The 20343-nt window shown below is 59.4% G+C and overlaps 1 protein-coding gene across 8 annotated transcripts in view; it reads left to right on the forward strand.

Moving 5' to 3' along the window:
* Positions 1-8994: 8994 nt before the first annotated feature.
* Positions 8995-20343, forward strand: part of PLEC (plectin) — a 149052-nt gene continuing 137703 nt past the window's right edge. For 5 of the 8 annotated variants that reach the window (XM_065582295.1, XM_065582294.1, XM_065582297.1 and 2 more), the window contains exons 1-2: positions 15772-15894; positions 16892-17017. In XM_065582295.1, the coding sequence (XP_065438367.1) occupies positions 15787-15894; positions 16892-17017 (234 nt within the window). In that variant the 5' untranslated portion in view covers positions 15772-15786. Of the gene's footprint in view, positions 9193-14444; positions 14558-15176; positions 15218-15771; positions 15895-16891; positions 17018-20343 lie in introns of those variants that run through there. The other 3 variants (XM_065582305.1, XM_065582299.1, XM_065582311.1) reach the window with 3 other exon arrangements.

Here is a 20343-nt window from a genome sequence, read left to right on the forward strand (position 1 = left end):
GGGACAGCTGAGGGGACAAGACCAAGGAAGGCAGGGTTGGCACAACCAGCCCCTCGGGGGTAGGGCCGGGTGCTTGGCACCCCTGCCTGGGCTGGCCACGGGCTCAAAGGTCCCGGCTTCTGCTGCTTCTGTTCCCGCGAGCTGGAACTCCGGCTGGCTGCTCGCCACGTTCCTCCCCCTGGGAGCTGGGCGCAGGGGCTTCAGGGGGAGGCAGGTTACCAGCATGTGGTCAGGACAGACCTTTCCCTAGTGCAGACAACGCCTGTGGGCGTGTCCCCTTCCCCTGCCCACACCGTGCTCCTCCAGACCAAGCGGCACTGCCCAGACCCCATTCCCAGCACGGGTTAACCACCCCACAGCAGCACGCTGGCAAAGCGTGGGCTGCAGTTCTGGGCACGGCCCCGAGGAGGAGCAGCACCCCGGCCCCAAGGTGCTGAATCCCCAGACTGGCACTTATGAGGTAGATCGGCGGTTCTCAAACGTTTGTCCTGGTGACCCCTTTCACAGCAAGCCTCTGAGTGCGACCCCCCTTACACATTAGAAACACGCTTTTATATATTTAACACCATTCGAAATGCTGGACGCAAAGCAGGGCTGGGGTGCAGGCTGACAGCTCGCGACCCCCCCCATTTAATAGCCTTGTGACCCCCTGAGGTAGAGCGACTCGGCAGATGCTGGAGGGCTGCTGTAAGAACAGAACATAGGAACCGCCAGCCTGGGTCAGCCCAATGCGCCAGCCAGCCCAGGGTCCTGTCGGCTGAGAGTGGCCGGTGCCAGGTGCTACCGAGGGAATGGACAGAACAGGGCAATTATCACATGACCCAGTCCCAGCTTCTGCAAGTCAGAGGTTTAGGGACACCCAGAACATGGGTTGTGTCCATCACCATCTTGGCGAATAGCCACTAATGGACCTGTCCTCCAGGAACTTATCCAGTTCTTTTCTGAACCCACTGACTGAGGCAAAGTATTTGTTTAGATATTGGGCCATGCCTAGATTATCCTTAACCTCCACGGCATCCTCAGTGTTTAGTGGTTCCACTTCTTCTTTCTTTGTTTTCTTCTTATTTATATGGCTACTGAACCTTTTACTATTGGTTTTAATTCCCTTTGCAAGGTCCAACTCTACATGGCTTTTGGCCTTTCTCACTTTATCCCTACATGTTCTGACCTCAATAAGGTGGCTTTCCTTGCTGATCACTCCCATCTTCCACTCCTTGTAGGCTTTCTGCTTTTTCTAAATCTCCTCTCTGAGATGCTTGCTCATCCAGCTTGGTCTACAACTCCTGCCTATGAATTTTTTCCCCTTTCTTGGGATGCAGGCTTCTGATAGTTTCTGCAACTTTGACTTGAAGTAAATCCAGGCCTCCTCCGCCTTTAGATCCACAAGTTCTTCAGTCCAATCCACTTCCCTAACTAATTTCCTTGATTCTTTAAAGTTAACCCTTTTGAAATCAAAAACCCTAGTCCCAGATCTATTTTTATTTATCATTTCGTTTGAACTGAATTAGCTCATGATCACTCGAACCAAGGTTATCCCCTACAACCATTTCTTCTATGAGTCCTCACTACTCACCAAAACCAAATCTAAAATGGCATCCCCTCTTGTTGGTTCTTCAACTACTTGGTGAAGGAATCCATCAGCTATCGCATCTAGGAAAATCTGAGCCCTATTATTACTAGCACTTGTCCTCCAGTCTATATCTGGGAAGTTAAAGTCTCCTATGATCACACAATTCCCATTAGTGTTTACTACATTAAAGAGGTCTCCATCCATATCCAAATCGGATCCCGGCGGTCTGTAGCACAGCCCAAGCACTATCCCAGGGGAGACTCTAGTAGCTTTCTTCTCCAATGTGATTTTTGCCCAGACAGACTCTTATCCATTCCATCCCTTCTTATTTCTTTACAGTCTACCTCATCATTGATGTACAATGCTACTCCACCACCTTTGCCTTTATTTCTGTCTTTCCTAAACAGCACATAGCCTTCAATACCTGTACTCCAGTCATGACTACTATTCCACCATGTTTCTGTTATCCCTATAATACAGTAACTCCTCACTTAACGTTGTAGTTCTGTTCCTGAAAAATGCGTCTTTAAGCGAAACAATGTTAAGCGAATCCAATTTCCCCATACAAATTAATGTAAATGAGGGGGTTAGGTTCTAGGGACATTTTTTTCACCAGACAAAAGACTACATTTTTATAAATATATATATATATATATTATGTGACAGACCCAGACCAGTGGGGTACAGGAATCTGGTAGAGGGCCAATATTCTGGTCACTGGATGAGTAGTTTTCTGTTCCCTGAGTGACCAGAGCAGGGGGTGCACTAGAGTAACCAGGAACCTGCTAGAACCAGTTAAGGCAGGCAGGCTAATTAGGACACCTGGAGCCAATTAAGAAGAAGCTGCTAGAATCAATTAAGGCAGGCTAATCAGGGCACCTGGGTTTTAAAAAGGAGCTCACTACAGTTTGTGGTGTGAGTGTGAGGAGCTGGGAGCAAGAGGTGCAAGGAGCTGAGAGTGAGAGGGTGTGCTGCTGGAGGACTGAGGAGCACAAGCGTTATCAGACACCAGGAGGAAGGTCCTGTGGTGAGAATAAGGAAGGTGTTGGGAGGAGGCCATGGGGAAGTAGCCCAGGGAGTTGTAGCTGTCATGCAGCTGTTACAGGAGGCACTATAGACAGTTGCAGTCCACAGGGCCCTGGGCTGGAACCTGGAGTAGAGGGCGGGCCCGGGTTCCCCCCAAACCTCCCAATTGACCTGGACTGTGGGTTCTCCCAGAGGGGAAGGCCTCTGGGCTGTTCCCCAACCCACATGGTGAATCTCTGAGGCAAGAAAATCCCCCAATAAGCGCACCCACCAAGATAGAGGAGGAACTTTGTCACAATATATAAAAGTTTGTTTAAAACTTACACTGTGTGTGTGTGTGTATACACACACACACACACACACACACACAATGTAAAACCAGTACACAATGATGATGACTGTGAAGCTTGGTTGAGGTGGTGGAATCAGAGGGTGGGATATTTCCCAGGGAATGCCTTACTGCTAAATGATGGACTAGCAATTGGCTGAGCCCTCAAGGGTTAACTCTAGGGTTACCATATTTTGAGTGTCCAAAAAGAGGACACTCCACGGGGCCCTGGCCCCGCCCCAACTCCACCCCTTCCCCAAAGTCCCCTCCCCTGCTTCCCGCGAACATTTGATTCGCGGGAAGCCTGAAGCAGGTAAAGGGGGGGGGGGGAGGATGCGCGGCCCAGTCTGGCCCCCCCCCCCGGTGTCTCCAGCCTGGGTTGGCTCGGGTCCTGGGGTGCCGGGCCCGGGCCAGCCCCCGGCTCAGCACCGCTGGCCCGGCCCCCGGCTCAGCACCGCCGGCCCCGCATGTCCCGATTTTCCCGGACATGTCCGGCTTTTTGAGATTTCCCCCCGGACGGGGGTTTGAGGCCCAAAAAGCCGGACATGTCCGGGAAAATCCGGACGTATGGTAACCCTACTGTCCACAGGTTCAGTCGATCACGACTCCCACTGGCAGCGGTTTGCCGTCCTGCCAATGAAGGCAGCGGGAAGCAGCGGACAGCACATCCCTCAGCCCGCCCCGCTTCCCGCCGCCCCCATTGGCCTGGGACGGTGAACCGTGGCCAGTGGGCGCCGCGATCGGCCGGACCTGCGGACGGTGCAGGTAAACAAACCGTCCCGGCCCACCAGGGTGCTTACCCTGGCAAGCCGCGTGCCAAAGGTTGCCGACCCCTGCTTTAGAATCTAAAATCTAAAGGTTTATTCATAAAAGCAGCGATGGAATAAACTGCAGGTTCCAATCAAGTCTCTGGAACATCCCCAGCTGGGATGGGTCCTCAGTTCTTTGTTCAGAGCTTCAGTTTGTTAGCAAAGTCCCTCCAGAGGTAAGAAGTGGATTGAAGACCAGATGGAGGGGTTTTCAGGGCCTTGTATATCCTCTGCCCTGTGGAAGGACCCCCTCCCTTCTTACTGTGGAAATCACAGCAGCAAGATGGAGTTTGGAGTCACATGGGCAAGTCACATGTCCATGCATGACTCTGTTCTTTACAGGCCGATGCCATTAACATAAGAATATAAGAAAGGCCGTACCAGGTCAGACCAAAGGTCCATCTAGCCCAGTATCCTGTTTACCAACAGTGGCCAATGCCAGGTGCCCCAGAGGGAGTGAACCTAACAGGTAATGATCAAGTGATCTCTCTCCTGCCATCCATCTCCATCCTCTGACAGACAGAGGGTAGGGAAACCATTCCTTACCCATCCTGGCTAATAGCCATTAATGGACTTAACCACCATGAATTTATCCAGTTCTCTTTTAAACTCTGTTATAGTACTAGCCTTCACAACCTCCTCAGGTAAGGAGTTCCACAAGTTGACTGTGTGCTGCATGAAGAAGTTCCTTTTGTTTCTTTTAGACCTGCTGCCTATTAATTTCATTTGGTGACCCCTAGTTCTTGTATTATGGGAATAAGTAAATAACTTTTCCTTATCCACTTTCTCCACATCACTCATGATTTTATATACCTCTATCATATCCCCCCTTAGTCTCCTCTTTTCCAAGCTGAAGAGTCCTAGCCTCTTTAATCTCTCCTCATATGGGACCCATTCCAAACCCCTAATCATTTCTGAACCTTTTCTAGTGCCAGTATATATTTTTTGAGATGAGGAGACCATATCTGTACGCAGTATTCAAGATGTGGGTGTACCATGGATTTATATAAGGGCAATAATATATTCTCCATCTTATTCTCTATCCCATTTTCAATGATTCCTAACATCCTGTTTGCTTTTTTGACCGCCTCTGCACACTGCGTGGACATCTTCAGAGAATTATCCACGATGTCTCCAAGATCTTTTTCCTGATTTGTTGTAGCTAAATTAGCCCCCATCATATTGTATGTATAGTTGGGGTTATTTTTTCCCATGTGCATTACTTTACATTTATCCACATTAAATTTCATTTGCCATTTTGTTGCCCAATCACTTAGTTTTGTGAGATCTTTTTGAAGTTCTTCACAGTCTGCTTTGGACTTAACTATCTTGAGCAGTTTGGTATCATCTGCAAACTTTGCCACCTCACTGTTTACCCCTTTCTCCAGATCATTTATGAATAAGTTGAATAGGATCGGTCCAAGGACTGACCCTTGGGGAACACCACTAGTTACCCCTCTCCATTCTGAGAATTTACCATTAATTCCTACCCTTTGGCTACATCTACACTATGGGGCGGGGGGGTCAATTTAAGATACGCAAATTCAGCTACGTGAATAGCGTAGCTGAATTCGACGTATCGCAGCTGACTTACCCCGCTGTAGGGACGGCGGCAAAATCGACCTCTGCGGCTTCCCGTCGACGGCGCTTACTCCCACCTCCGCTGGTGGAGTAAGAGCGTCGATTCGGGGATCAATTGTCGCGTCCCGTTGGGACGCGATAAATCGATCCCTGAGAGGTCGATTTCTACCCGCCGATTCAGGCGGGTAGTGTAGACCCAGCCTCAGTTCCCTATCTTTTAACCAGTTCTCAATCCATGAAAGGACCATCCCTTTTATCCCATGGCAGCTTAATTTACATAAGAGCCTTTGGTGAGGGACCTTGTTTACATGTTAGTTTGAACCTTCCCAGGAAAGCTCAGATGTGGATTGGCGTCTTCCAAAATTCATGGTCAGTTAAGCGTTTCTTGATTGGGCATTTACTGAGAATAGTCCTTCCTTAAGAAGCTGACCAAATGCTTCACTGAGGCTACTTAGAATCAAAACACACTGAGATACAAGTACAAAGCCAATATTCGTAACTTCAACTACAAAATTGATACACACATACAGACAGCATAATCATAACCAGCAAACCATAACCTTTCCATAGACACCTTACTGGATGTCCTTTGTACAAGATTTTGTGCAAATATATAACAGTGGTTGCAACAATGATCTATCTGGTTACAGGTTATGTCAGTAACGCCACACTGCCAAGGACAGCCGGCTGTGTTGTACTTAAAGTACTGCACAGGATCTTTTCAGGGGGAATAAGACAAAACACCACATTTATTAGTAATACATGTATTCATTAACACTGTATTATATGCATATAATATATTACACTTACACTCACACACACACACAAACCCATTCCGTCTTGTTGTTACCAGTTAGTTGCTCCCCTTAACTTCACTGGCCAGGTGAGTTAGATGGGGGAGGGGGTGGAGCCGGGCTTCTGCCGATCCGGATCAATGCTCCCATGTTGACAAGACGAGACCCGGGGTCCTCTGCAAGACACCTCACTTTTATAGCAGCTTTTCTCTTATGTAAATCTATACCAGATTCAAACTCTGTGTCTGTGTCCATTGGTTCTTTGTGCTGCTTTCTTTTGAGTGTTGTTCCAATGCTGCAAAGAGGGTGTTTCCAAAAGAAGGTGCTTGCTTCTAACCCCCGAGGCCGTCGGTATGTCTGCTTGTCTTTAATGAGCCCACTTGACACGTTTTATTGTCCTTGGGTCTGGCTCCCAGCCCCTCTCCAACAGTTGAGGCTGTCTGGAGGTGCTGCCTTCCATGCCTTGCTCATTCACACCTCATTCATTCAACAGGGCAATTGATTAAGGGGGGAGGGGAGAGCTCTTGTTCTACTGCTAGCAAAAAGAAATTTTTCTTCTATCTTATTCTATCTTTAGGGGCTATAATATTATACCAAGGGCAATGTAAAGTTTCTAAATGAGGTTTTGATACAAAGTCCCATGAAAACAGAGGTCACACGTGGGTAGACCCACCACAAGGTTATATGAAGAGGCACAATGTAAAGTCATATGAAAATTATCAGAGATTTATCTACAGCTGTGAGTGGGGGGCTGTGCAGGGAGAGGGGAGTGGTGTGTTAGAGGGACATTTGTTCGTTGGCTTTTCCCACTGCAAGGCAGGAAACGGACACTGGCCAACTCGTGGTGGGGTTGGGTTTGCCGAGGGTCACGTGTTTGTGAATGTGGCTGTGGTGGTTTCTCAGCCTGAAGCTATCTTGTTCCCCACAGACTCGGTGCTTGCGAGAGGAGTGCCCAGGGATGGTGGTTGGTTTCCCAGGCTGCTGGCTGGGGGCTCGAGCTGGTTCTGTTTGTGTTGTTAATCCCCAGCCATTGAACCCACCCCAGTGTTAGTTGTGCCGACTCCACCTGGCAGATGGATTCCACATACCTGGGGCTCAGGCTCTGCACCCTAGCAGAGAAAGGGCTGACATGGCCCGAGGCTGGAAGCTGAAGTGAGACAAATTCCGACTGGAAATAAGGGGTAAATTTTCAACAGTGGGAGTAGTTAGCTCTTGGGCCCATTTCCCAGGGGTGGGGGTAGATTCTCCGTCACTGGCAATTGTCAAATCCAGCCTGGCTGGCTGTCTACAAGCTCTGCCCTAGGAATGATCTGGGAGCAGGTCTCTGGCTCAGCCAGTGGGTCCTTCTGGCCCTGAAGTCTGGGCCTGGGCTACACAGGTTGACCTAGCTACATCATAAGCACATCAGAACGGCCAGGCTGGGTCAGAGCAAAGGTCCATCCAGCCCAGTTCCTGTCTGCCGACAGGGGCCAGTGCCAGGTGCCCCAGAGGGAATGAACAGAACAGGGAATCGTTGAGGCAACAAGCAAATATCGCTCTGGGCTGTGAACAATGTTGCACCCTGAGCACTGCGGCTCGGTCCCCCTCCCCAACCGCGGACACGGGGGGTGCGGGATTCACTACAGTGAAGGGAAAACCCCTTCCCTCGTGGCAGTACATGTCTACACTAGGGTGCTCCGGCAGTGCCACTGTAGCCCTTGTATCATTGACATGCCCAGGGTACCTGTGAGGAACGCTGCTGGCTCCAGGTGGGGACTGGCACCACCTCTATGCACACTGGGTGGGGCTCACCCATGTAGGGAGCTGTGGGGCCTGGGTGCTGGATCCCAGGGGCCCCCTACCCGGCCAGCAGCTCCGGCCCCAGCAGCTCGCACAGCCCCGAGAGGGAACACAAAGCCACCTCTCACTCCCAGGGGCTGCCACAGCCCCTGCCCGCTGCTGCTGGGTGCACCGGCCCCCCCCCCTCCCCCGGCGCCCTCTGGGACAGACAGCTGCGGGACAGGGCCTAGCCAAGGGGGCACCCATTTGCCCCCAGCCAGAGAGCAGGTGGGTAGGAACAGCAGCCCTGTTGGCTGTGGGGTCTGGCCATGGGGGAACTATGGCTCGGGGCCCCATGGGGGACACTCAGCAGGGAAGGGCATTCAGTGAAGAATGGAGCAAGGTCCCCAGGAAGGCGATGCTCTGGTGAGGAGCAGGAACAGCTGGGAGCTCCCCCCACAGCCAGCCCTGTTGCTCCACCCCAGCACCCCTGCTGGGAGAGGTGGGGCGGGAGTAGCCCAGCGCTCCCCCATAGCCAGCCCTCCTGCCCCCACAGCGCCCCCTGCTGGGAGAGTGGGGCTGGAGTAGCCCAGAGGCGCGCCCCCCCCCCCCACACACAGCCAGTACCCTGCCCCACTTCCTATAGCGCTCCCTGCTGGGAGAGGCTGGAGTAGCTGGGAGCTGCCCCTCAGCCAGCCCTTCTGCCCCACTCCCCACAGCGCTCCCTGCCTGGGGAATATCGAGGCAGGGGGCAGGGTTATACTCGGGGCATGTGGAGCTCCTGCCAGGCTGGGAAAGGTGGGTGGGGAGTGCTGGAGGGCTGGAGCCGTGGGGGGCAAACGAAGGAAGCTGGGACGGAGAGGGGTGTGAGGCCCGGGGGCTGCGCCGACATCTGTCTGTAACCATACCCTACTGGCCTGCACCCCCACGGCCCCCCAGCTGGGCCCCTCCCCACCGAGGTTACCCGGCTCTGCGCTGGGGCCTGCGGAGGGGACGGGGGGGAGGGGAGCTTGGAGCTGTGCCTCCCACCACAGTGAGTCACGGGGAGGGGCTGGAGCACATCTGGAGCACATCTGGCCCTCTGCAGCGGGCGGGGATGGCAGGGTTAACGGGGCCGGGCTCCGCACACACACAGCGCCACGCAGCCGGCGAGGCAGCGCCTTAGCATGTCCCCCCTGGACCCGTGGGTGCTGAGGGACCCCGCGTGGCTGCGCGTGGTCTGGGTCGCGGCGCTGGGGCTGGGCTCCGTCTGCATCTGGGTCCTGTTCCTGGTGTGCTCCCTGTGGGGCCGGCAGCCTGTGCGCCTCGGGGCCCAGCCGCTGGCAGGTAGGTGCGCTGGGGCCCCCCGTCCTGCACCCGGCTGGCGTCTGGTCCTGGTGTCGCCAGCACAGGCCATGGGGAGGCCTGACCCCAGAACTCCCCCCCCCCCCCCCCGGCCTAGCGACACTGCGGGCTTGCCCCCACCCGGACAGGCGGCAAGGGGAGATTTACCCTCAGTCCTGCGGTGTGAGAATCAGGCCCTGAGAGGGCCCGTTGGCATGAGGCTGGGTGCACATTACCCAGTCCACGGACGTCGCTGGACCCAGTCGCCTTCCCGCAGGCCGACCCTTGTCAGTCGCCCCCAGCCCAGCCTGGCCCGGCCCTGTCACCCCCGACTCGGCCCTGTCACCCTGACTCTGGTTCGGCCCTTGTCAGTCGCCCCCAGCCCAGCCCGGCCCGGTCCAGCCCGGCCCTCATCACTCCCAACCCGGCCCTGTCACCCTGACTCTGGTTCGGCCCTTGTCAGTCGCCCCCAGCCAGACCGAGCCCTCATCACTCCCGACCCGACCATGTCACCCTAACTCCGGCCCGGCCCTCATGTGTCACCCCCAGCCCAGCCTGACCCGGCCCTGTCACCCCCGACTCGGCCCTGTCACCCTGACTCTGGTTCGGCCCTTGTCAGTCGCCCCCAGCCCAGCCCGGCCCGGTCCAGCCCGGCCCTCATCACTCCCAACCCGGCCCTGTCACCCTGACTCTGGTTCGGCCCTTGTCAGTCGCCCCCAGCCAGACCGAGCCCTCATCACTCCCGACCCGACCATGTCACCCTGACTCCGGCCCGGCCCTCATGTGTCACCCCCAGCCCAGCCTGACCCGGCCCTGTCACCCCCGACTCGGCCCTGTCACCCTGACTCTGGTTCGGCCCTTGTCAGTCACCCCCAGCCCAGCCCAGCCCTCATCACTCCCAACCTGGCCCTGTCACCCTGAATCTGGTTCGGCCCTTGTCAGTCGCCCCCAGCCCAGCCTGACCTGGCCCTGTCACCCCCGACTCGGCCCTGTCACCCTGACTCTGGTTCGGCCCTTGTCAGTCACCCCCAGCCCAGCCCAGCCCTCAACACTCCCAACCTGGCCCTGTCACCCTGAATCTGGTTCGGCCCTTGTCAGTCGCCCCCAGCCCAGCCGGACCCAGCCCTCATCACTCCCAGCCCGGCCCTCATCACTCCCGACCCAGCCCTGTCACCCTGACTCTGGTTCGGCCCTTGTCAGTCTCCCCCAGCCCAGCCCGGACCGGACCTGAGCGGTTGGGGCAGGCAAGGGACAGGGAACTGGGGGGTTTAGATTGGTCGGGGGTTCTTGGGGGGGCTGTCAAGAGAAGGAGGTGTAGAGAACAGTTGGGGCAGGTAAGGGACAGGGTACGTGGGGGTTAGATTGGTCGGGGGTTCTGGGGCGCTGTCAGAAGAAGGGAGTGTAGAGAGCGGTTGGGGCAGGTAAGGGACAGGAAACTGGGGGGGTTAGATTGGTCGGGGGTTCTGGGGGGGCTGTCAGGAGAAGGGAGTGTAGAGAGCGGTTGGGGCAGGTAAGGGACAGGGAACTGGGGGGGTTAGATTGGTCGGGGGTTCTGGGGGGGTCTGTCAGGAGAAGGAGGTGTAGAGAACAGTTGGGGCAGGTAAGGGACAGGGAACAGGGGGGTTAGATTGGTCGGGAGTTCAGGGGGGGGATGTCAGGAGAAGGGGGTGTAGAGAGTGGTTGGGGCAGTCAGGGGACAGGGAGCAGGGAGACTTAGATGGGGGTGGGGTCCTGGGGGCAGTTAGGGTGGGGGGGACAGGTAGAGAGATTCTGAGGGGGGTGGGAAGTGGGAGGGGGTGGAGCTGGGGCGGGGCTAGGGCGGCACCCCGTGTCCTCTTTTTTGATTGTTGAAATATGGTAACCCTATCCTCACTCACGACCCAGCCCTGTCACCCTGACTCTGGTCCGGCCCTCATCTGTCACCCCCAGCCCGGACCAGACCTCCTCACCCCCAGCCCAGCCTGACCCGGCCCTCATCACTCCCGACTCGGCGCTGTCACCCTGACTCCAGCCCGGCCCTCATCAGTCACCCCCAGCCCAGCCCGGACCGGACCTCCTCACCCCCAGCCCAGCCTGACCTGGCCCTGTCACCCCCGACTCGGCCCTGTCACCCTGACTCTGGTTCGGCGCTTGTCAGTCTCCCCCAGCCCGGCCCGGACCTCCTCACTCACGACCCGGCCATGTCACCCTGACTCTGGCCCGGCCCTCATCTGTCACCCCCAGCCCAGCCTGACTCGGCCCTGTCACCCCCGACTCGGCCCTGTTACCCTGACTCTGGTCTAGCCCTCATCTGTCACCCCCAGCCCAGCCTGACCCGGCCCTCATTACTCCTGGCCCGGCCCTCATCACCGTGACTCCGGCCCAGCCCTCATCACTCCCGGCCGTCATCACCCCCGACTTGGCCCTGTCACCTTGAATCTGGCCCAGCCCTCATCAGTCACCCCCAGCCCAGCCCGGCCAGGCCCTGTCACCCTGATTCTGGCCAAGTTCTTGTCATCCCTCAACCCTGTCACCCCAAACCTCGTCACTCCTGACCCGGCCCTGTCACCCTGACCCTGGCCTGGCCGTCCTCACTCCCAGCCCTGGTCACCTCCAGCCCAGCCCTGTCATCCCAACCCTTGTTACCCCCAGCCCTTGTCACCCCAACCCCAGCCCAGCCCTGTCACCCCAACCCTTGTCACCCCCGACCTGGCCCTGGCACCCGGACTCCGGCCCTTATCACCCCAGCCCGGCCCAGCCCGGCTCGCACCATCCCCAGCCCGGCCCAGCCCGGCTCGCACCATCCCCAGCCCAGCCCAGCCCAGCCCTCATCAACCGCGTCCCTCATCACCCCCAGCCCTCACACACCCAGCCCACCCCTATCACCCTGAACCAGGCCCTTGTCACCCCCAGCCCATCCTTGGCCCATCACCCCGGTCCTTGTCAGCCCCTGCTCCCCCAGCCCTGACATATCAGTAGCTGCATGGCAGCCACTTGTCAATGTTTGTGCTGTGGCAGCGCCCAGCACCCCATCAGGATCGGGCCTTGCCATGCCAGGCACCATAGGCGCACACAGCTCACAGCTGGCTTCAGATACGATGTAAGAAACGAGTGTGACAAGGGCTGGGGGTGGATGGGACCCGAGAGACACGGGGAAGGGCAGGTTTGAGAGCAGCACCACCTGTTCCCGGGAGGGTGGGGGGGCGGGGAGAATCCCTGTTCTGCATTGTGGGGAACCAGTGGGATCAGTTCTTGGCCCTACACTGTTTAACAGCTTTATCAATGACCTTGAAGAAACCATAAAATCAGCTGTGCTAAAGTCTGCAGCTAACACAAAGGTTGGGGGAGCGGAGTCACTGCGCTCGCTCTGGGTCGCTTGTAAGCTGGGCGCAAGCAAACAAGATGTGTTTGAACAGGGTGAACTGTAAACACGGCCAGCTAGGACCAAAGCCTGCAGGCCCCGCTTACAGGCTGGGACCCTAGCCTGGGAAGCAGGGACTCCGGCAAGGTCTGGGGGTCATGGTGGACAATCAGTGGAACATGAGCTCCCAGTGCGTCGCTGTGGCCAAAAGGGCTAAGGGGACAGGGGCATCTGGAGGAGGAGCAGAGAGGTTCTTGTACCGCTGTGTGTGGCCCTGGGGCGAGCGCTGCTGGGATCCTGGGTTCAGTTCTGGTGTCTATGATTCAGGAAGGACTTTGATAAATTGGGGAGGGGTCAGAGAAGAGCCCCGAGAATGATTCCAGGGTTAGAAACCTGCCGTACTGTGATAGCCTCAGGGAGCTCCTTCTGCTCAGCTTAACAAGGAGCAGGTGAAGGGGCGTCGGTAAGTACCTGCACGGGGAACAGAGACTTGCTAAGGGCTCTTCAGGCGAGCAGAGGGAGTGTAACAGGCTCCACTGGCTAGAAGCAGAAGCTAGACCAGGGCAGACAGGAAAGGGGCGTGCATCTAACCGGATGGGTAACTAACCACGTGAACAGCGTCCCAAGGGCCGGGCTGGATTCTCCAGCCCTGGTCATTTTAGACTCAAGACAGAAAGGACGTTTTTCTGCTCTGGTTCCACCACAGCATGCGGGGACTGAAGCAGGCTGGAGCAGTCAGTTTACTGATTTGCATAAAATATTGCCCGGGGAGTGGCAGGAAGCCTGGCAGTGGTGCAAGGGTTTCCCTTGTTGGGGAGGGGGGGGCTGTTCTGACTTTTCTAGCCTGGCCCCAGGGCCCTGCCCCACCCTCTCCAGCTCCAAGCAGAGCCTGGGGCACCTGCCCTGGGCTCTCTTGGTGCCAAGTTTATGAGACCTAGCACTGCGCCTGGGGCGATCAGAACGCCCCATCCCCCAGTAAGAGGGACAAGTCTGCTCCATCCCATCTCCCCTCCGTCTCATCCCTGCCTTCGTGCCCAGACAGCAATGGGCTCTGGGGCAGACGCAACCCGCTTTGCACACACCCCCACCTGAGGGGCAGGTGCTCGTGGTCTGACACCCACCAGCCAGAATGCAGCCAGCTCCAGCCCCGCGCCTGGGCACTGGGCCAGCGTCCGCTCCGAGGAGAGCTTCCCCCACCTCCCGCATGGCCCCTAGCCATGCACTGAGCCAGCCTTTCGCACAGCGCAAGTGCTATGGCTGTGGGCTGCGACTTGCCCAGCTGAGATCACACCTGGGAACTGGCACCGCAGATCAAGCCAGCCTCCCACTGCAGTGCCCTTGCTGTGATGTGCCGAGGGACGTCCCACGACACGGGCACTGCTGCAGGCAGAGCTGCCGGGGAGCGGGCGGGGCGCTGGGAGGACGCTCAGCGCTGTGGCTGACTTGCCCAGAGCCGCCTGTCTGCTCACCGATCCCAGCTGGGGAGAGCAGCGGTTCCAAGCAGACCTCCTTCCTCCGGCACACGCTTGCTGCGGGACGGGTGTGTATGGTGCTGGGCGTGGGGCGAGGAAAGCCTGGGTGGCAGTGCGCCCTGTTAGCTCAGGCATTGTTCCCCGTTTGCTCCGGGCCGGAGCAGCAAGCAGAGCGCTTGGCTCCCTGCCTGCCCCTGCTGCTACCCACAGCCCCAGGCCTGCGAGGCTGGTGCTCCTCCCTGCCTGGGTGCGCTGGGGGGCGGCTCTGGAACGGCTGCCCCCTCTCAGAATGGGAGCAGCCAGGCCTGACGGGGGTTGGGTGTCTGCTCCCAGGCGTTAGTGTCTGTGGCGTTTATCTGTGCACACAGGGGGCCCCGGCTTCCTTCCAGCAGCTCCCAGCGCACCCTGCGGCTCTGCCGTTCCAACGCCCAGAGTAACGCGGCAGCCCAGGGCAGCCAGACACGGCGTCAGGCCAGTCAGAGCCCGGACCAGTACGGGAGATGGGGCCGCGCTCTGAGCCCAGGGTGCGCTGTGAATCCAGAGTCGCTGAGGAGGGGTGAGTCTGGATCCCCCCCTGAGAGCAGCACCTGCTCATTGGGGCAGGGGTAAGCTATGCCATGGCATGCGCCGCTCGGTGCCTGTGCCCACAGGGTGACAAGCACTCGCGTGGGCACCGGTCAATACGTGGGCGAGCGCAAACACGAGTCACGTGGGCACGCTCTGGCACACACAAATACATGCGCTGACACACAGACGCCCACATGGGCACACGCTGGCATGCGTACTCGCATGGGCATGCACTGGCACAAACACAGTCAGACCGGCGCTCGAGTGGGATGCTGCTGCAAACAAAGCGCCAGCAGAGGCACGCAGTGCCCAGGCCGGAGGGGAGGGAGTGTCTGTATCCAGCGCTGGGGGCACCCTGCCTGTCAAACAGGGGACCCAGAGTCCAGGGCGGACAGCCAGTCTGAGGAAGGGAGCCTGATGGTGCACAGAGCGGTGCGGTGTGTGGGGCAGTGTGCTACATAGGGCAGTGCGGTGTGCGGGTGGGGCAGTGCGTGGGGCAGTGAGCCATGTAGCACAGTGCGGTACCATCTCAAACACTCGAACGTTTGAGTCTGTCCCGCGTGTGTCCGTCCGTCCGTCCCCTGATACCGTGTTTGCCTCTTTTCCAGGCAAGCAGTCGGGAGGTGGGAGATCTCAGGCCAGCTCAGAGGTAAGAGTCACGTCCCTTTGCGCTGCTTCCCGCCTCCCCGTGGCCCCGGCCGGGGCAGGGCCGTCCTGCTGCTGCTCAGGCTTGTTCCCCTCACAAATCATGAGTGCAAAGAAGCTCCCCCGCTCCCCCCGGTGCCTCCACCCCCCCGTCCTGGGGAGCCGTTCTCCCACATCTCACCAGAACTGTTCCCGTGCGTAAATCAATCGATAATGTACCCACCCGTGTCCCGGGCGCGCCGTCCCCATCTCTCCCACCCCCTCTGGCTGCACAGTCACTGCCACACTCGCTCGGTCTCTCCTCGCTCCCTGTGGCATCCCTGGTCCCCATCTCAGCTCAGCTGCTGTCCCTGGCCCCCTGGACAGCAGCTGTGGGGAGCCCCCCCTTTCGTCGCGTCTCAGGCCTGCCTGCAGGTCCCCCCCCCCGAGCCGGTGCCCTGCCCCCAGCAGGCCTGCGCCATCCCAGGGCAGGGCCACGTGCGCTGGGACCTTTGTCCCGGCTCTCCAGGGGCCCATTCACAGGCCAGTGGGGCAGAGCCGGGTGGTGAAAGGCGCCTATTGTCTGGGCTGCTAATGAGGGAAGTCACTTCACCACTTAATCACAGAGCCAGCGGCTGGGCCCAGCACAAAGCGCCTCGCTGGGAGACAGTGCGTGGCTGTGCACAGCCTCCCTCGGCCACGGTACGGTACTCGCCGCCCACTCCCAGCAGGGCACTGGCTGGGGGCAGCTCCCGGCTTTCCAGCCCCGGCCTCTCCCAGCAGGGGGCGCTGTGGGGAGTGGGGCACGGCACTGGCTGGGGGGAGGTCCCGGCTTTCCAGCCCCGGCCTCTCCCAGCAGGGGGCGCTGTGGGGAGTGGGGCAGGGCGCTGGCTGGGGGGGAGCTCCCAGCTTTCCAGCCCCGGCCTCTCCCAGCAGGGGGCGCTGTGGGGAGTGGGGCACGACGCTGGCTGGGGGGGGAGCTCCCGGCTTTCCAGCCCCGGCCTCTCCCAGCAGGGGGCGCTGTGGGGAGTGGGGCACGGCACTGGCTGGGGGGAGCTCCCGGCTTTCCAGCCCCGGCCTCTCCCAGCAGGGGGCGCTGTGGGGAGTAGGGCAGGGCACTGGCTGCGGGGGAGCTCCCAGCTACCCCAGCCCCGGCCTGTCCCAGCAGGGGGCGCTGTGGGGAGTGGGGCAGGGCGCTGGTTGCGGGCAGCTCCCGGCTTTCCAGCCCCGGCCTGTCCCAGCAGGGGGCGCTGTGGGGAGTGGGGCAGGGCGCTGGTTGCGGGCAGCTCCCGGCTTTCCAGCCCCGGCCTGCCCCAGCAGGGGGCGCTGTGGGAGTGGGGCAGGGCGCTGGCTGGGGGGAGCTCCCGGCTTTCCAGCCCCGGCCTGTCCCAGCAGGGGGCGCTGTGGGGAGTGGGGCAGGGCGCTGGCTGGGGGGAGCTCCCGGCTTTCCAGCCCCGGCCTGTCCCAGCAGGGGGCGCTGTGGTGAGTGGGGCAGGGCACTGGCTGGGGGGGCAGCCTGTCCCAGCAGGGGGCGCTGCAGAGAACACGCTGGTGCCATGCACTGGGGGAGCCTGCCGGCCCGGGTCATAGCAGCACGTTGGTCTGGGGCTGGGCCAGGGCCTGGCCGAGGTGCCCTGGGGGCACTCCCGGCTGGGACTGACGAGGCCCCTTTGCCTTGTTTCTGGTCTGTCTCCTGCAGAAGAGAAGGAAGAAGGGTGCGAAGCAGAACCCTGCTCGCAGCCGGCGGGAGCAGCCCCAGGGAGCACGGGGGCCGCTGAACAAGGAGCCCAGGACAACCAGCACACGAGTGGCAGCCCACAGACAGGTAGGAGCCCCAGTGGGATGCCGGGGAGTGTGGGGGCTGGGACCCCCAGGATGGGGCTGGAGAGGGCACTCAGGGCAGGGTCCCGTGCCCCTCGGGTAGTGGCGCGCGTTTCCCGGGTCCCCACCTCCTGCTCCGACCCTCCCGGGCTGCAGATGCTCCAAGGCATGGAGGGTCCGAGCGCCCCCATGCCCCAGGCTCATGGACATGCCAGCGTGGGGTTAGCCCAGTGTGGGGCTCCAGCCGGCTCCTCGCTGACCAGGGGGCTGGCACGTGCCGTCCCAGCACTGCTGCACCCCTTGGCCACACGGATGCTGATAATCACTGAGCTACGGCTGCCGAGGGTCAGACGGGGTCAGGAGCCAAAACCTCCAAGGAGCTGCCAGGAGCTGAGCTGCTGCTAAATGCAGTATAAATGCACAGCCCGAGACGAGACTGCAGGGGGCGCTCTCCTCCCTCTGTTAGTGCTGCCCCTAATGCAGTGCTATGGGGCCTGTGCTGCAGGGAGCGGGGTGGGACTCAGCAGGGGGCGCTCTCCCCACACAGCTGGTGGGGGGTCAGGCGGGGGCGCTCTCCCCTCACAGCCAGTGGTGCCCACGAGAGTGCGGGTGGCCAGGCCCCCTCCACCCCACGGTGCTCTCCATGCAGCCAGACCCCCACATTGGGCCAGGTTCCTCCCCTCCCCATGCGGGGGTCCCCATGCAGCCAGGGCCCCTCCCCCCGTGCCAGGTTCCCCATGCAGCCAGGGCCCCGCCCTCCCATCCCAGGTTCCCCATGTGGCCAGGGCCCCTCCCCCCGTGCCAGGTTCCCCATGCAGCCAGGGCCCCTCCCACCATGCCAGGTTCCCCAGCTGGCCAGAGTTGTGGTGTGGCTGGTGTGGGCAAGGGGACAATGGGTTTGTGGGGATTGGTGCAGCCTGTGGCAATGGGCCGCCTAGACCCTGCAGCCAGAGGAGGGCGCACGGGGAGGCAGGGTTGGGGGATGGACTTGGCAGCCAGGAGTGGGTGCAGGTATTTGAAAGCCCCGGGCCTCCCCCGTGTCTCTTACGGCTGGGGCTGGAGCAGCCGGAGGGCACTGTGGCCGGGCAGGAGATGGGAGAATTGGTCAGTGGTACAGTCCTAACAGAGCAAGCCCTGTTCTGGACTCAGGTACATTGGTAACGGCATCTTATCTCAGTGCAGCTTGTTCCCTTGCCTATGGGGAGAGCTACCCAGGATACCACCAGTGTCCACATGTAGCTGTAGCCACACTAGGGGCTGGGCCGCTGTAACACTCGCAGATCGTGCCCACAGGTGGTGAAGCACTGGAATGCGTTACCTAGGGAGGTGGTGGAATCTCCTTCCTTGGAGGTTTTTAAGGCCTTGACAAAGCCCTGGCTGGGATGATTTAGTTGGGAATTGGTCCTGCTTTGAGCAGGGGGTTGGACTAGATGACCTCCTGAGGTCCCTTCCAACCCTGATATTCTATGATTCTATGAACACACCTCCTTCGAGAGGGGGGAGGCGATATCTCTTACTCCTGGGGTGCGGGAGACAAGCTGTGAGTCACCCCGAGCTCTTCTCAGACCTGGGAGAGGCAGCGAGTGTCACAGCTAAAGACGAGGGGACAGACAGTGCAGCCCAAGCAGTGCCCATGTGTTGTCAGGGCCTGTTCTGGGTGCAGGGGCCTGTTAACACGTTGGGGTTTGCGGGTTACAGGTTGCTGTGATGAGCCGTAAAGCCAGCGTGGTGTTGTGCTGGTGTCTTTTGAGGATGAGGGCTGAGAGATCAGCTGTGGAGCGATCGCTGTGGGAAAAGTGCTCGCCTGTGGGTGACGCCGTGTTTTTGTCCTGTGTGCGTTCGCTCGAGAGCGCAGAGATTGTCTGGGGCACCCACGTAGCCGCTATGGGGCACTTAGTGCTCTGGCTGAGGGGCTGTGACGGCGCAGGGAGTGGGCGGATTTGACCTGGGAATGTTGCAGGGGAGTTACATTGGGGATGGGAAGGAAGCTACCTGAGCTGTAACCTGAGCCGGAAGGGGGGTTGGGAGAAGTGACACCTTCTGGCCCCGAGACTGCACAAAGGAGAGGAGGAGCAGGGGGACGGGGAGAGAGAGCTGCTGGAGGAGTTTTGGGTTTCAGTTTGGGCTGGGTGGTGCAACGCAGGGAACCCCAAGCTGGGGTCTAAGCTCCCTGAACCCCCCAGAAGGACTTGACTGAGGGGTCCTGGTTGTACCTACACGCCCTGTTATAGCCTGCATTCCTATTGTCCAATAAACCTTCCGTTTTACTGGCTGGCTGAGAGTCACGGTGAATCGCAGGAAGTGGGGGTGCAGGGCCCTGACTCCCCCACACTCCGTGACAGGTGCCTAACACCTGCCTTGTCTCTCTGCTATCCTGGAGCCAACACGGCTACAACAATGCTGCAGGTTAGTCAGAGCAGCGCCACTTCCTAGTGCAGACAAGGCCCGAGAGCTCCTGCAGGGCTTCCTGGCCTGGCACAGCCTGTCCGCGCACTTCCCGATGTGTCACCAACTGCAAGTCCCCAGACGGATCCACCTTCCTGCTGGAGGGTTTGCTGGGCTCCCCTCTCCCGTGCCTGCTGTCTGCAGTCCCCATCCCTGCTCCTCCCCACCTGCACACTGCGATCGATTGGAGCCGGGCCATGCCAGCCTGCCACTTGTGCTCACTCCTCAGGCTTCATGGGCTCGGGGCAGAGTCACAACGGCACCACTAGGCAGTGGGAGCTTCCTGGCCAGGGTCTCTGGGGGGTCGGGTCAGCCTCGGTCTGTCCCACCACCGCCAGCATCGCACTGCCCACTTGTTCCAGGCCAGGCCACGTGATCCCTGCCCTTTGGGTATGTGCCAGGCCCTGCTGCACATTAGGGAGTGGCTGTTTTCTCAGAGCTCTTGGGACGGCCAGTCCTTCTGCTCCCAGCCCTGCCCAGCCCTTCCTCCACGCCCTTCAGGCCCCATTGCACAGCTGGGCATTCGGATGGTGTGTCCTGCTCGGGCCATGCCTGCGGGGGGAGTTGGTGCTCAGTGGGTCCCTCTCCAGAGGTGCTGGTTGCTCACTGCCCTGCGGATTGTGCCAACTAGGGTGACCAGATGTCCCGATTTTATAGGGACAGTCCTGATTTTTGGGTCTTTTTCTTATATAGGCTCCTATTACCCCCCACCCCCGTCCCGATTTTTCACATTTGCTGTCTGGTCACCCTAGTGCCCACGCTGCAAGTCCCTTCCTGACTCAGTCAGCCCAGCACTAGGCATCAAAGGGAGCCACCCAGATGTGGCTCAAGGGGCCCTGGGCCTTGCCTAGGGGCTCGGTGCAGATGTGACTGGCTGCCTGGCCT

The sequence above is a fragment of the Chrysemys picta genome, chromosome 2 (assembly GCF_011386835.1).
Source record: "Chrysemys picta bellii isolate R12L10 chromosome 2, ASM1138683v2, whole genome shotgun sequence".
NCBI classification, from domain to species: domain Eukaryota; kingdom Metazoa; phylum Chordata; order Testudines; family Emydidae; genus Chrysemys; species Chrysemys picta.